Source organism: Eptatretus burgeri, chromosome 3, assembly GCF_056783735.1.
Source record: "Eptatretus burgeri isolate ZD-2024b chromosome 3, Ebu_testis_v1, whole genome shotgun sequence".
Taxonomy (NCBI): domain Eukaryota; kingdom Metazoa; phylum Chordata; class Myxini; order Myxiniformes; family Myxinidae; genus Eptatretus; species Eptatretus burgeri.
Window position 1 is genome coordinate 17,166,323 of NC_140963.1, and position 16,780 is coordinate 17,183,102.

Below are 16,780 nucleotides of genomic sequence, written 5' to 3' on the forward strand. Positions count from 1 at the left end.
GATGCTTCCTTGTGCATGGTGCGGAGAGAAAGCATTGCTTGTATTTGTTTTTTCCTTTGTATGCATCGTTGAGGCTTCTGGAAGAGCTAGTATGAACAGAGACAGAGCCACCAACAGCAGAACTGAAGGTCAAGACAAAGGGAGGTGGAGAGGAATGGGGTGGACAAGATGGATACAGGAGGGACAACTGGAAATTTGGGTGGGGTTAACGAGAGTAGGAAAGATCATGGTTAGGATCGGGTACTATCCGAGATGGTGGTGAACAGCTGCCTTGAAGACCTGGAGGGAAGAAAGATTGAAGAGGATGTGGAAGTTGGTTCTACCATCTACTGGGATCCACATTCTGTATTTATATTGCCTTGGTCAATCGGTGAAATTGTATGTGTTGTTTTCGTGTTTACATCATTAATGAGATGCCAGGGTTTGGGTCAGAAGGATGGAAATGGGGGGGAAAAAGGGTGAGAGGTGCAGGAAACAGGAGGTAGCAAAAGGTGACTGCTGTTGTGTCTGCATTGATATCGTGTATGAGCATCGGATTATTGTTCCACCACTCAATTACAAGCACTGCCTATCTTCCACCACTCCCACCCAAAGGAGGCATACGTGATGGCGAGTGTTGCACACCCTTATCTCGTGCGTTTGCTGGGCGTTTGCCTCATACCAAGCCTGCAGCTAGTTACGCAGCTCATGCCACTCGGCTGCTTGCTGGACTATACGCGTCAGCACCAACAGCGTATTGGATCACAGCTACTGTTGAACTGGGCCGTACAAATAGCAAAGGTGAGCACGACATTCCAAAATAGTCTTGTAACATTTGGGGTCAAAAAGTAACCCTCTGTATCCTACTCTCTCCTGAACACAGCATGTGAATGTTGGGTAATCAGAACTGCATGTTGCCACAGGGTATGTTTTACCTGGAAGAGAGGCGGCTCGTGCACCGGGACTTGGCTGCTCGCAATGTACTCGTCAAAAATCCTGAGCACGTGGCCATCACAGACTTTGGATTGACCCGACTGCTTGATATTAACCAAGTGGAGTATAAGGCCAATGGGGGAAAGGTGAGAACACGAACTGTTTGCCGATCAACATGATATGATACAGGACCACAATGACATTTCATCATGCATCACATTTCTGCAATATTCTGGTACTTCTGTGAATGACTTACCTTTAGGTGAATTGGTACATTTAAAGTGAATAAAAAAAATATACAATGGAATGATTTATCACCGTCATGGTTTCATCTTCATCACATACCTGCAGTACAATTGCAGTCGACTCAAGTGTTAAGGCACCCGGAGAATTCATACTTTGTCGAGGGCAAAGTGATGGCAACTAGAAGTAACCATTGGCCTGGCTGCAGTGCATCAAGCGCAAAACTGCAAGTCTTTTTCACCTTGGGGACGAAACGGAGAGTAAGGAAAGACGAGTAAGAATAATATACCGAGGTGCGCTTAAAAATAGCCGGTGGGTATACCAAGAACCAGATGGCAGCAAACCATGGAGAAGATGTAATGAAAGCTGGAAATACTACGGAAGAAACAAAACATCTCGTCCGAGATCGTTTAAATTGACACAGTGGTAGTGGGGCAACAATGAGACAGAGACAGAGACAGAGACAGAGACAAACAGAAACGCGATTAAACCATTTCATGTGTGACGAGTCAAATCAGCTTGCAACCAGAAAGGCCACGAAGATCATGGTGGGATTGGGAGTGGTTAAGAAGGCAGCGGCAGTGGCCAAGCCCCCTCCAAAGCACAAAAATCACCTCTGCCAAGTCACGTCACAGAGATGGAGCCATCGAGTCAACCTGCGCCTGCCAGGCTCGGGAAAGAGGATCAGTGGCACATTTGCCGGCGATCTGGCCTATGCGTATCTGGCGCATCAATGGGGATTCCCTTCAGTCATGACAGCAGATCCGAGTGTGGTGTCTTCTCCTACAGTTACCCAGGGCAGTGGCGTGGCTTTCGTTCTGATTGGACGGTTGTGTGGCCTGAACTCAAAGATTTCGCTCCCAGCCTGTTTTCTGGACTTTGAAGCATCTCATTGAAGACGAAGGTGAAGAGTCCATGTTCTCTATTGACGGCTCTGAGCGACCTCCTCTGTGTCGTGAGTGCTCCTAAGATGGGTGGGCATGTGGCAAGGTGGTTATCCATACAGGTGGATTTGGCATTCATGGAGGGTGCGTTTTTGATTGGCATCGTGGAGGTGAGTGAATTATCATGAGGCTGGAGGACAAGTGTGAACGGGGTAGATCTCACAACATAACTGGCTCCCCGAAGAATGAAATTGGAGAGATGATCACTCGAATGCCGAATCTACTGACCATGATGATGATCAACCCATAATCGAAAGTGGCACCAAGAGGTACAAGCCAGAAGAAATCGAAGAGTAAGAGGAAGAGACAAAGCAGACATCACCGGTAAGTTCAAGGCCAGGGAAAAATGCATTTGAGCGGTTATAAACAGTGTATTGGGTGGTATATTTTGCGAATTTGGAAGCTTACTGCATACAACAGCCAGGTCCTCGAGATCAGTTATCTCGTTAAGTATGTGTTTCTCGTTAGGGTCCCGTCCTATGTTTAATGGGTGATTAATTGTACGTGTGCTGTGAATTATTTTATAGTTAGGATTTTTACATTACCAACAACAACGACAACAACGCCCATCTTCGCTTCTTCACCATCAGCGTTTCCCACGCACATGCATGTCAAGCACAGCCGTGGACAGAGTCCAATGTGCCAGGCGGGGTTTCTTTGGACATTGGCGTCTTGGATTTCGCTCCAAATACAGGCATGGCGCCCCTCTCAGCCAATCGGAGGAGTGCGAGCACGTCTGCCACCTCTCGGCCAATGGGGAGCCAACGCAACATATTGCTGCTCGACTTCCTGGTCGAGGGGTGGAGATATGAGCACCACACCCCCCCCCCCCGACCAATCTCGGACGGCCGGGAGATTGCCCGACATGCCTGTCCAATGAGGAGGGGGATGACACAAGACGGATCCCTCCCACCTGTCAAAAAGGAGGGATATAATTGTGTGGGGCGACCCGCTGGGAGAGTCTTCCTGCCGTGAATCGCCTGCCTGCGAGCCGGAGGGAATCGCTTGGCTGCCTGCTGTGCTGACTTGCTTTGCCTGCCTCGTCGCCTGTTTTTGCCGGTGGAGCGTGCTAGCGCCCGACGCTATCCTCTGTACCTGGCGCTTGGAGCGGCATCGTGTTGCGAGTTCAAGTCCCGCCGGGCCCGATCGTCAAGAACCGCACGAAGCGGGAAGGTCCAAGCCAGGCTCTTACCACCTGCCCACCTTCCCTCTGAGCTGGGGGTATCAATAAAGGCCACCATTTCTTTTGAGGGGAGGGGGGTGTATGTCTGTGTGTGGGCCCGTCTTTTAAGTAGAAACGTCGAAGTGCCGTGTGTGTAAATTGCATTCCTTTTATTTGGTTAACTCTGCCTTCTTGCGTGTCCCCCTGCCCAATTATAAATAAATATCCCTTTTGTTAAATGTTCCAGCTCGTTTCTGTGTTTCTTTCATTGGCTTGGCACGGTGTGTATTGAGAGATAGCGAGGCCATAAATTGTTCATTCGGTGCGACGGGCCTTGGTAACCTCCACTCGGGTTACACACGGTTTGGGCTCGGTTATGGCTCGTTCCGCTCGAGGTCTGCCGAGGGTGTGAATTCCCTGGTAGCTTTGCCTGCGTGGGTACTTAGGTATATTGAAGTTTGGCAATTGACCCAATCCCACGCGATCGAATTATTGGCGATTCATGGTCCAGTAAGGGACCCGTGTCTTTCGGACTTATCCGAGAGTCACAACCTAAATTCTGGTGTGTTCGGTTGAGCCGACTCTATTGCTCCCCCTAGCGGTCATGCTTGCCACCGATACCTGGCCCCGTAACAATATATGGGTGGTGTCCAGGTTGGTGTTGACTGATGTTGGCGGAGGTGTGGGGTGGTGATCTTTGCTGTGGTTAATGCTTGATGTTGGCTTGTATAAAGGCTTTGATGGATGAGTTGAGGAAAGGGACAAAATCTGCAGGGATTTTTGGAGGGGAGGGGATTCATTGTTGAGGGTTCGTCATGTTTGGTGGGTTTGTCTCTGGAAGATGATTTCAAGAAGGCAAACTTTGAATGTATGAGAAGAGACTGAGATGATCTAGATTGGGAAAAGCTAAAGTGTTGGTGGTCTGCATCAGAGAAATGGGAACCTTCAAGGAGTGAATACGTATGTCGGGTGTAAAGGTGAATGAATTTTCGGGTGGGGTAGGTATATTAGAGTGAGGTGTAAAGGTGAATGTAGATAGAGACCAGAGTGGTTTTGCAGGGAGGTACACAGTGTTGTTAAGGATAAGCTGAAGGCATTTATGAGGTATAAAATAAGAGGAATAGAGTCTGACTCACATCCGTTTGCAAGTAAACAGATGCTGGTTAAGTAAATATCTCGAAAAGCCAAAAGAGAAAATGGAAATGATTTTGTCAAAAATGTTAAACATAACAGCAAGACGTTCTTTAAGTATATGTATTTATATATATATATATATATATATATATATATATATATATATATATATATATATATATAGATATATATATATATGTTGTAAAGAAAAGAGTAAGATCAGGTGTAGGCTATTTAATAATTACACATGATAATTAGTGGATGAAGATGGTGACATAGCAGGGTTATTAAATCACTTTTTTTATGCCTCCGCTGATGAAGTCGCCGATAGCACGATGTTTTGTGGTTGTCCATACGACCGTCCATGCTAATTTTTTGTTTTCTCTGCAACCTCTTAACTGATTGACACTAAATTTTCACCATTGGTGCGACTACTCATGTAGAATGTTTTAATGATAAATATGCCGTCACAGGAGGTCACATGATGTGGCAGCCATGTTGGAAAAAGGCAATATATGGGTGGTGTCCAGGTTGGTGTTGACTGATGTTGGCGGAGGTGTGGGGTGGTCCATTAGTCCATGGAACTGCTCCATTAGTCCAGTCGATGTAGCAAATTTGAGGGGGTAACCCGCCACTAATTGCAAAAGAATCATTTCCACTGCAGTGCATTTCAGTAAGACCCCATAATCACCATACTAAAAGTCCTAAAAAATCCTAGCATGGGAAAGTATTGTAATTTGCATAATATACAAATTAGCTTCCGCCATAAGAGAAAATTCATATTTTCACTATAACTTTGCATCTAAGTACCCAATTGAAGCAAATCAAGGGTCCAAACCCATGTTTTGAAGGTCAGTGAACATGATAGGCACACTTGAAAATTAATATTTTTGAATATAATTTGCATATTATGCAAATTAGCTTCTGCCATAAGAGACAGAAAATTCATCTTTTCACTCAGCATGTTGGTGACAATGTTGATCACAATATAAGAACTCCTGATGGCTTTAGAACATTCCATGGAATGGGGATTATTTCCACTTTCACACCAGGAAAAGTGCTTTGTAAACCTGTACCTGGAGTATCAGTGATAACGGATGACATCATAAAAGTGGGAAGGATCAACATAAAAACTTTCAAATCTCAGCACACAGGACGTAATCCATTGACATACAAAGCACTGCAGGCAATGGAAGTGCACGATCCAACGTATCACATCGATCTTCTGTGGGAAGTGGCATTTGTCCTTCGTCCTAAGAGGCCAGCATGGTCAGGTATGATGCAGGCTGTTCATCAGGGTGACTATCCTGGCAAGTCATCTGTGCAGTTCCTGCCCATGATATATATGGTCTCAACTGATACATGTCTTGTATCTTCTCCGCACTTACTTATGTGTATGAACAAGCCAATGCCTGCAATTTCATCCCAGTGATTACATTTGACCAGCCACTTTTGGTGGAAAGCCTTAATGATTATAGAATGAGAGCCAACTGACAGTTACCTGAAATCTATTGTCTTGAGACTTGGAGGTTTACACATGGAAATGAGTTTTCTGGGCTCTATTGGTTACCTTGTGGCAGGAAGTGGTCTACAAGAAGTCCTTGAAGTCGTATATGCTGGAAACGCTGTAAAGCACATGCTAAGTGGAAAAGCAATCTCCAGAGCAGTGCGAGGGCATCTCTTGGTTGATGCAGCCCTCAATACAATACCAGTAGCCAATGCATATAATCTGCCCACACCCACACATCAACCTGACCAACCGGAACGAGACACAGAAAGTACCTCTGATGACTGGCATACAATAGGCCTATCAGGAGAGATGGAAGTGGAAGTTGAGGATGAAGTTATTCCAGACAAGAACCAAGAGCAAGATTTGCTTGAAGCCAGCAAGATTTTTTTTATCACCTAATGAGGGATCCAGGTATTGCTGTTGACATTTCCTCTTCAGAGGTTATCTCCAGAGTTGCTAATAAATTGAAAGAAGAACGGAGCTCAATGAGTGACCGAAAGACTACCCAACTTTGGTTGCAATACTTGGACATGGTTGCCATCCTAAAGAAATTCATAAAAGCTGAATGCACAGGGAATTGGATGTTGCATCTTGCGGCAGTACAGGATATGTTACCTTTTTTTGCAGCAGCAGGGCACAATCTGCATGCCAAATCAGCATACCTGTATCTGCAAAAGATGTGCCAACTTGACAAAACTCATCCTAATGTATACACAAGCTTCATGAATGGTTTTCACATTGTTAGGAGAAGCGATCGATTCTGGGCAGGCCTATCTACTGATCTCGTAATTGAGCAAGTGCTAATGAGAAGTGTCAAACAAGTGGTGGGTTGACGAGAGGCAGAGGCATGACCGAGGTCCAGCGGCTGACCTGGATATTGGGGATGCCATCTTGTGCCCAGGTCAATTTTGCTATGCAAGAGCTCACTGGTGCAAACTACAACACCAGTGAGTAGCACAAAGACACATCCAAGTCCAGACAACAAGGGGACACAGCAGACACCCACAAATTAATTGAAGCCTTCAACGAATGGGGTCCATTCGGTAGTGAGCCATCCCTGCATAACATTGTGAGTGGTGTTGCTGCACATGACAAAGTGAATGTCAACAAGGCAAGATCTGGAGGCCAGACTATACGAGAGTCAATGGTTGGGAACAATGTGAATGATTGCTTGATTTTTCCTTTTGAAAGAGTAGTCACACTCGGATCCAAGACAACTGTTGTCATCGGTGGAGAACCAGTTCAGGTGGATCCACAATTGCTTTTCCAGCGACTGAGTGTTATCGCCACCCGTGAAGAGCAGGAAGATCCAGCAGCTTTGTTTAATTCCGAGCTTTGCAGTCATCCCACAGCATTATTTGACAATGTTGGACTTCCTGGAGAGCCAAACAAAGCGGAACTAGCTGATGCCCTTTGGGAGATGGTGAAACTGGATCAGACAGATCCCACCGGTGATGATCTACATTACGTGCTTGATGGTGGTGCACTCTTGCAACGTCTACCGTGGTCAAGAGGTCAAACCTTTGAGAGCATATGTCATATATATGTCACATATGTGACAAAGTGGTATGGAAAGGCAACCATTGTGTTCAATGGTTATGAAGATGGGCCCGCCATCAAAGATGCTACACACTGCAGTCGCACAGGCAGCTCCAAAGGACCAAATGTTATATTTACAGGAGAGACTTCGCTGAAGCTGAAGAAAAATGAGTTTCTGGGCAACAAAGTAAACAAACAAAGGTTTCTTAATGTGCTAAGTTCTTTCCTTGAGAAGGCGGGCTGCACAATGATTCATGCCAAAGGAGATGCAGACATTCTGATTGTCAAGACAGCAGTAGAGTCAGCGAAAGTTGTCAACGCCATTCTCATTGGTGATGACACAGATCTGCTAATCCTGTTGTGCTACCATGGAGATGCAATTGAGAAAGACCTATGATTGAAACCTGAAATAAAAGCGAACACCAAAAAGCACGAGGTATGGAACATAAAGACACAGGAGATCTTGGGAAAGAAAATCTGTTCCAGACTACTCTTTGTACGTGCATTGCTTGGATGTGACACAACATCAAGAGTTTTTGGTATCGGAAAACCAGTAGCCCTAAAACAAGTCCAGAACAATGTTGATTTCCAGCAACTTGCTGACATGTTCACAAAAGAGGGTGCTGCAAAGAAAGATATAATTGATGCAGGAGAGAAAGCCCTAGTCTACATCTATAATGGCAAGAAGGGTGAAGGTATAGACGTTCTGCGGTACAAACGTTTCTGTGAGAAGGTAGCAAAAAGCAGAACATTCGTGGAGCCGCAGACATTGCCGCCAACATCTGCTGCTACACAGTATCATAGTCTGCGAGTATATTTTCAGATTCAGACTTGGAAAGAGACTGCCGGACAATTAAAACCAGAAGAATGTGGATGGAAGATCACTGATGGCCAATTACTGCCAGTCCAGACACATCTCCCTGCTGCACCAGAGAAGTTGACCAAGATATTCAGGTGTAACTGCAACACCGGGTGTAGCACCAGCAGATGCACCTGCAAGCGTATTCCCATTGGCTGCACATGGATGTGTGGGGTGTGTAAAGGTGTAAGTTGCGCTAATTCATCTCGGGTGGAGATAGATGACAGCAGTGATACTTATTGATATGTTACCTGAAAATTAATTGAGAACACTAACCACATTAGCACTAACTGATTAGACGAACCACAGTACCACTAACCGATTAGCAGTGAAAACCTGCGTTAAATGTATCTTATCATCTTGATTGGGTGTCACCACTTTAAGTATTTCAGGTATTGCTTGTTGCTGCTTTAGTTAATTTTTCATACTTGCTTTTATATGACTTTATTGTTTGTATCAGGCACATGGATGCAAAGTTATCTGACATTTTTGATTTTCTCTAATTTCTAAAAGCTAATATGCATATTTTATGCAAGTTATATTCATAATATGGGTTTGGATACTTGTTCCTTATATGGAAAATAATAGTGAAAATTAGAAATTTCTCTAATTCCTGAAACTAATTTGCATAATATGCAAATTATATTCAAAATATTAATTTGCAAGTGTGCCTATCATGTCCATTGACCTTCAAAACATGGGGTTGGACACTTGATTTGCTTGAATTGGATACTTAGATGCAAAGTTGTAGCGAAAATATGAATTTTTCTCCCATGGCGGAAGCTAATTTTCATATTATGCAAATTGCACTACTTTCCCATGCTAGGATTTTTTAGGACTTTTAGTATGGTGATTAGAGGGTCTTACTGAAATGCACTGCAGTGGAAATGATTATTTTGCAATTAGTGGTGGGTGAAGATACTAATTTGACTGAACTATATGGAAAAAATTGAAACTTGGCACATGTGAAGTCTGTGAATTTTATTTATTCATTTATTTATTGATGTCAAAGGTTGCTTCATTATGAAGTCATAGCATATGTTGAACACTTTATCCAATCAGTATGAATAATTTGGAGCATCATCTAAGGCTAAATTGAATGGGGGGAGGGGGGAATTGATGACATCATTGGTCAAGTGGTTCGGCAGCCATTTTTTAAACATTAAAAACGACCTTCAAAAATCTTCTCAAACAGCTGAACATGTTGAGGCGAAACTTTACCGGTATGATCGCCTATCCATGAACAACAAAAAGTTATCCACCTATGACATCATAGGTCACATGGTTTGGCAGCTATGATTTTGTTTTTGAATGATAAACCTTTAAAAATCATCTTTTCCAGCTTGGCTTGACAGATCAAGGTGAAACTTCACTCACATGTTCCCCAAGCCTTGGGGGATACCAGGGTGTTCATAAATAATTAATAGGGCACATGGTCTGGCAGCCATATTTGATTGAAGAAAAATAAAATTTTCTCCTGAACCGCTTCATCAATCAATATGAAACGTCACAATTATGATCTAGTAAACATGGGGAATATATGTTTTACTGATTGGACGCATGGTCTGGCAGCCAGAATTATTTAATATTTTGAATCTGGGATCATAGATTTAAATCAAATTTGATACAAGTATTATAATGATGTAATAATGTAGGCGGAGGCATATCTGGTGACGTCACGATTTTCAAGAGTTCCCTTCCAGTTTATTTCTACATTTACATAAGAACAGTCAGGGATGAGAACTACCGTTGCTCAAGCTGAGATTATCCATCTTGGGATGAGCAAAGGCTTCTTGAGGAGATCCCATGAGGAGTGGGGGAAGCAAATGAACAGCGAGGAAAACTAAGCGATGATAAAACTCCGTGGCCAGATAACATACACCCGAGAGTATTGAGGGAGGTGGCAGAGCAGGTAAACGTGATGTTAACCGATATCTTCAACAGCTCGTTGGAGTCAGGACATGTCCCAGAAGATTGTAGAGTAGCGAATGTAGCACCACTATTTAATGAAAGATCCATCGAAGAAACAGAGAAGTATCCACCTGTTAGTTTGACTTCAGTTGTCGGGAAGGTGTTGGAGACATTCATTGAGGAAAGGATATGGAAACATTAGGATCATGGCAAACTATTTAATGGTAGTCAAACATGACCTTCCCTTAAGTCCATGAAGACCATCTTCAATGATTTTGAAATTATCCAAATGGTTCCCTGTCCGTTCCTGAATTGATCACTCCAACACCTTCCCTATGTGGATGGATGGATTTGGATATCATGGTTTTGTAAAGGGGAAGACATGTTTAACAAATTTATTGGAGTTCATCGAGTTTCTGATTTCTGACTGGGTGGACAAGGGAGGTGCAGCGGATGTAGCTTATCCAGACTTTCCAAAAGCTTTTGATAAGGTACCACATCGAAGACTCTTCGCAAGGTGAGGGCCTGTTGAGCATCATTCTTTACCTCTTCTAAATGTTCACAACCCATGGAATGTGTTCAAGTCATTCTCAAAATGCTTTTCAGTTTGTTCAACAAGTTAAGCCTGAATTGAATGACACCATTTCATGAGATGTTTCACTCATTCTGCTTTCATGCAAACTGTGAAATCCAATTTCCTCACACCACTTCGAGTTGAAATGTGAGAAAGACGAGCTGTTTTAATCTCCACAGCTACCAATCAAGTGGATGGCTTTGGAGTCGATAAACGAGAGAAAATTCACTCACAAGAGCGACGTGTGGAGCTACGGTACGTTTCCTGACCGTCGTAGTATTTACACTCCAGTGCTTTTGTTTTGAAATTGCATACGGCAGTTGAAATGCTCAACAACCTCAACTTCAGTGGGGAAAATGTGCACAGCGTTGCTTCTGTCAGCATAACTAACTTGCCGGCATGTTTTTGGCCATTGCCTATTGTAGAATCAACTCTCGGTTGCACGTTTTCGCTGAGCGAGCAACACGTTCCATTAATGAGATATTCATGATGGTCCAAGAGATGCTACAAAAAATTTTTTTTCAATTCTCAATATATAAGCATGTGGTTTGTTAGAAAAAGGATTTCCCAAGTCAAAATATCTACACACTGACATATTCATAAACAAAGATGTTGGCATGTCTCAGCCCATTGTGAGTTTGTCGCTCATTTAACTGATTTCATTGCCACATGTTGCTTAAGTTTCATTAGTTGTTGGGACGACTAACAGAGAGTAATCTCTTTGTACGCTTTTGGTGCACTCACAAAACCCTGGTGTTGGCTTTGCAGTTAAGATCTTAGGGTCTTGAGTTTGAGCCCACGCTGTGCCGTTAGATAGCACCAGGTGGGTTGACTCAGCCTCTCATCCTTCCGAGGTCAGTAAAACGAGTACCAGCTTACTGGAAATGGGGAACTGCATTAGCAGCACAGCTGCACTCCCAGCATTGAAGCAACCAGCAGCCATCGGCTGTGTATGAAATAATTTTAGTTTACTCAGTGTGGTACGGAGGTAGCGTACTTACCTTTTGAAGCATCTCGTCTGGGTTTGGATTCCCGACCTGACTATAAACTGGTCCCATCGATCGCTGCTTCCCTGGCTGGGCATCGCATCACGAAATGTGACGTCCCTCAGCTGGACGTTAAGCCAGGTGCTACATTTGCCGGTACCGACTGTTGGTGGAAATGAAACATCCCACGGTCGCTTTCACAAAAAGTCGCCGAGTTATCATCCGTACCTTGAACAAAATCCAAATTTCTTCCCAAATCACTTTGTCAGATCTCAAGCCTGGCCAGTTAGTTCGTGAAAGACTTGGGCCAAACACCTTCCCCGGCCGACCCCACAAGAAACGTCATGTCAACCACAACATAAAAAAATTTCACTTGAAAGGGTTAAAAAGAAAAGCTAATATTTCTTTTGGAGGAGGCCTGGCTAAGTACATATTGCTTTTTCAATGGGCCTGCAGTTTTCTGCACAGTTTTACTCGACTCGTGATGCCTTTGTTGTGCAGGTGTGACGGTGTGGGAACTCATGACCTTCGGTGAAAAGCCTTATGATGGAATTCGTGCACAGAACCTCCCATATTTGCTGCAAAAGGGCGAGCGGCTTCCGCAACCACCTATCTGTACCATTGATGTGTACATGGTCATGATAAAATGTAAGCGCTCCGAATGAGTGCAATTGCACATCCCTTTGGCTGAGCTCATAACGTTAACACATTCTAATTATTCTCCCCGTTTAAAATTTCTGATTTTTATTTTGAAAAAAAAAAACCAACTTTCTACAATTTAAAGTGAATCAAATGAATCTTTTCAATTTCCCACATCACTCCAAGCTGAGGTTACCCAACTGTTGTGGATGGCTATGGCCTATAGAGATGAAATAGTTTAATGTTTCACACTGTAGTGCTGGGCATGTATCCAAACAACCACTCAAACCACTTCTCAACAAGCGAGATATACCAGTTGAGTAATGGTAATCATGTTGACCTGTAGTGTGCATTATACATGACAACATTAACTTCAAGTAGATGAAAAAGGATTTAAACTTCCAGCTCAAAAATATCTTCATCTCATGGCAGCCGTACACACTCATGATACTCTACTTTGGTCCGAAACAAGACAGCCGGCACAGCAGGCTTCACAAAGACTTTGTCTTTACCACCCTGAGTTTCTGCTCGTTCCATACCCCTTTATCTTCACCCATTGGCAAGTGACACTTGCAGAATTTACCAATTTGGTAATGGTGTTTACTTGTCAGCCAAAGCAACACATGTGTTGTGGTTAAATTAACCTGTTCGATTGATCCATGTGGCACAACATATGGTATATGACGTGGTGGAATGGCATTCTCTGGCCAATTTTGTCCTATATGACACAAAACACCTTTTAATGCAATTAGTTGGGTGAAGTTGGACATTGTATACCTTCTTTTGCTGGTCATGAACTCCAAAGAATAGCTGGTTATGTGTGCCGAAAGCACAATGACATTGAAAACCATGCTGTGATTTGGTTGTATGCATTCACCTGGAGCCTTAATCCTCATACATATCCTCATGCTTTCACCAAAATTGTTTTCCTCCCGACCAATAATAAGTGCAAAACAGAGAGTACACTTTAATGAGATTACAGGTGATGTAATGAATAATTGTGAAGGATTACAGTTGCAGATTTTCAGTCGTTTGCTCCCAGTCACACACTACTGAACAATGTTTATGAAAGGGAGTCCAAAACAGATTTCCACAAGCAATGAATGATTGGTGCTGTGCTCGCAAAACAAGGGACAGATGCAAGTTCTTTTGAAGTTGGTTTCCAGCCTTTGTCCAGAGCTCAATGACATGCTTCTCACCCTGACAGGCTGGTCCGCCAGCATCATATCCGTTTCCCTAGGATTCTATGGAATCGAAAGCTCTCAACATTATTGGCATCTCCCAAGATAAAGCAATAGCACGAGCCCCGTTCTCGCATCACAGACAATTTGGGAGCTTCTCTTTTCGTTTTTAACCACCTCGTATCTGATCTAGCTCTCTGTACTCTCCAAACCCTCCGTCATTCCGCAATTCTTCCAGGATGTGCATGTTCTTCCAGTAACTCACAACTAGTTATACTCCAAAAATCCAGGCTTTCCACCTGCATCCACTCCTTTGTTCCTCTTTTCTCTTCTTTGTAAAACTTCCTTCGTGAGATGGTTCAATTAACTTTTCCCTCCAAAACCTCAAGCAACCCATGCACCATCATTTCATGTCACCCCTCCTACCACAGAGTCGAGTCAGGTCAGATTAGATCTGTGCCTTGCAAACAGGTACCATGTAAACCTGCACTAAACTGTTCCATGGTCGGGTTGTCAGCAACAAAACTGTCTCCCCCACCAAGTTTCTTGGTGAGGAGGGTGTATGATTTGGACACCCAGCAGGATGGAGAACAAAACCTGTCAAAGGGCAGAGGAGCTCCTTGTGAGCCAAGGGCCATCCATATCTAGTGCCCAACTGTGTCTGCGGACGTCCTCCTGCAGTTGCGTTACTTTTTATTAGAAGGTTAGTGGCAGAATTTGCACTCCGGCCACCGTAAAACCGTTCATTCCGCAAAACATTCCAAAGGCATTTTAAAAAAATAATGTGAAAACCCACTCCGTGGAAGTACCTCCTGTGCAGCTTCCCTATGCAGGGCAGCTCACCGGATGAGGGGATTAGGACAAAGCCTTTGGGACCCCCAATCCTTGATGATGGGAGGGAAACCATGGGGTAACCTTCCCGGGTCAGATTGCGGGAGAGTGTAACGGGGTGGTGCTGAGGTGTAGTCCACCAGATGCGGTCTCCTTGGGTTAACCTGAGGCGGTCCCTTCGGGTGGGTGCCTGGAATGTCCTATCCCTAAGAGAGGATGATCACCTGTCTGTTATCATCTGAGCTCAAGCGTTTGGACATTGATATTGCAGCACTCTCTGAGGTTCAGAGATCTGATTGCGGCGAGATCATGGCGGGTGTCCAATATAGCTGTAGCTGTGTCCAATAAGCTGCCTCCAATGATTGAGGTAACACCGATCAACGGAGCGTATTATGAGGCTAAGAATTTGTCACTCCTTAGGTTTCGTTTCCCTGGTCTCTGTCTATGCTCCGATAGAGGCGAGTGATCTCACCCTGAAGGACGCATTCTATGCCACGCTCGAGTCTGTGGTTGTTCAGTTCCCCAGGCGAGATACTCTTCTAGTCTTGGGGGATTTCAATGCATCGACTGGAACTGATAGTGATGGTTATGAGACGTGTGTTGGTCCCCATGGGTCAGGAACTGTGAACCTGAATAGCACTAAATTCCTTGACTTTACAAGAAGTCATGGATGAGGGTGGCTGGTTCATGGTTTCAGCACCCACAGGCTCATCGCTCGACTTGGTATTCCAACGCTGGTGGTGCGGCAAAGGAGATTGACCAATGGCTCGTTGCTGGTCGCTGGAGGATGAGCCAGAACTACAGGGTCTACCGGAGTGCTCAGTTCCTCAAGACTGACCACGGGCTTGTTGTAGCAACTCTGAAGTTTCAGCTTAAATCCAGGAGAATGGTGCCATCCCAGCCTAGGCTAGATGTTGGCAATTTCAAGGATTTGAGGGTGGCTGAGGAGTTTGCGAACAAGCTGAGTGAAGATTTGGGGGGTCTGGGTACTTTGGGGGATCCTGAGGAGTTGTGGAGTGCCTTCAAGACCACCGTCCTTGATGTTGCCGGGAGATGTCTTGGAACTCACCGTCGGGTGAAGAAGAATTTTGTCTCAAGGGACACTGGATACCATTGACCAGAGTCGCAGGGAAAGGTTGAATGGCACAGCTGACCTGTTCAGGGAGCTGAGGCAGAAAACGGTATGTGCGCTAAGGGTGGACAAGGAGGCCTATGTATGAGGAATCTGTGAGGGGGTAGAGTATCACATGTGGTCAAGTGATTCTCATCCTGCTTACAGGGGAATTCATGTATTGCCTTCCTCCAAGCCCGTCCCTCGGTGTACTGCAATTAGAGCAGAGGGTTGGGGCTCTTGACAGAGGAGTCCAAAGTGAAGGCTCGCTAGGCTGGCTACGTTGAGCGGCTGTACCAGGCTGATCCACCAGCTGTCGAGTTAGATGTCAGGGATGTTCCCATTCCTATTGCTGACCCTCCAATTGACTGTAGTCCACCTTCGCTTATGAAACTCGCTGTGATGAATTGGTTGAAATGCGGTAAAGCTCTTGGGATCTGTGACATGACTGACATCCATGCCGAACTTCTCAAGGCTGGTGGAAATGCTGCACTCGTGTCGTTGCATGCAGTTCTGTGCTCTGCCTGGAACACAGGCATCATCCCAACTGACTGGAAGACGGGCCTTGTTGCCCCTCTCTTGAAAGGGAAGGGTGATCGCCAAGATTGCAACAACTACCGAGGGGTGACGCTGCTCTCAGTGCTGGGCAAGGTCTTTGCTCGGATAATTCTTGATAGGGTTCACCACCATTTACCTGAGCACCAGCATCCAGAGCAGTCAGGCTTTACACCAAAGAGCTCAATGATTGACCGTATCCTTCCTCTTCGGGTTTTCACCCGACGTAAACGAGAGTTTTCGCAGGGGTTGCTTGTAGCCTATGTTAATTTCTGTAAAGCGTTTGATTCAGTGAATCAGGATGCCCTCTGGAGGATTCTTGGTCCTCGTGTGGTGCCACCAAAACTGATCAATCTGATCTCTGAACTATACTCTGGAAGTGAGTGCTGTGAGATGTGGTGGTACCATCTCTGACTTGTTTCCAGTTATTGCTGGAGTTCTTCAGGGGTGTGTACTGGCCCCCACAATTTTCATCACTTGTATGGACTGGATTCTGGGGAGGATGTTGGAGAGATCAAGCTGCGGTGCATAGTTTGGGTATGTCAAGATCTCTGACCTTGATTTCGCAGATGATGCAGTCATCTTTGCAGAGACTCTCAGTATCCTTTAGGGGGCCCTCAAGGTGCTGAATGAGGAGTCTGAGCAACTGGGATTATGCGTTTCCTGGGTCAAAACTAAGATCCAGGCTT

General features: G+C 44.7%; 1 protein-coding gene and 1 pseudogene across 2 annotated transcripts in view; both read left to right on the forward strand.

The window, feature by feature from the left end:
- The window catches only part of LOC147029459 (receptor tyrosine-protein kinase erbB-4-like), a 147,389-nt gene that overhangs the window by 116,759 nt on the left and 13,850 nt on the right, over positions 1–16,780 (forward strand). For both annotated transcript variants that reach the window (XM_085872518.1, XM_085872517.1), the window contains exons 20-23: positions 595–780; positions 903–1,058; positions 10,968–11,043; positions 12,276–12,422. In XM_085872518.1, coding sequence (XP_085728644.1) covers positions 595–780; positions 903–1,058; positions 10,968–11,043; positions 12,276–12,422 — 565 coding nt within the window. The remainder of the gene's footprint in view (positions 1–594; positions 781–902; positions 1,059–10,967; positions 11,044–12,275; positions 12,423–16,780) is intronic.
- LOC147029461 (uncharacterized) lies at positions 4,664–10,960 on the forward strand (annotated as a pseudogene).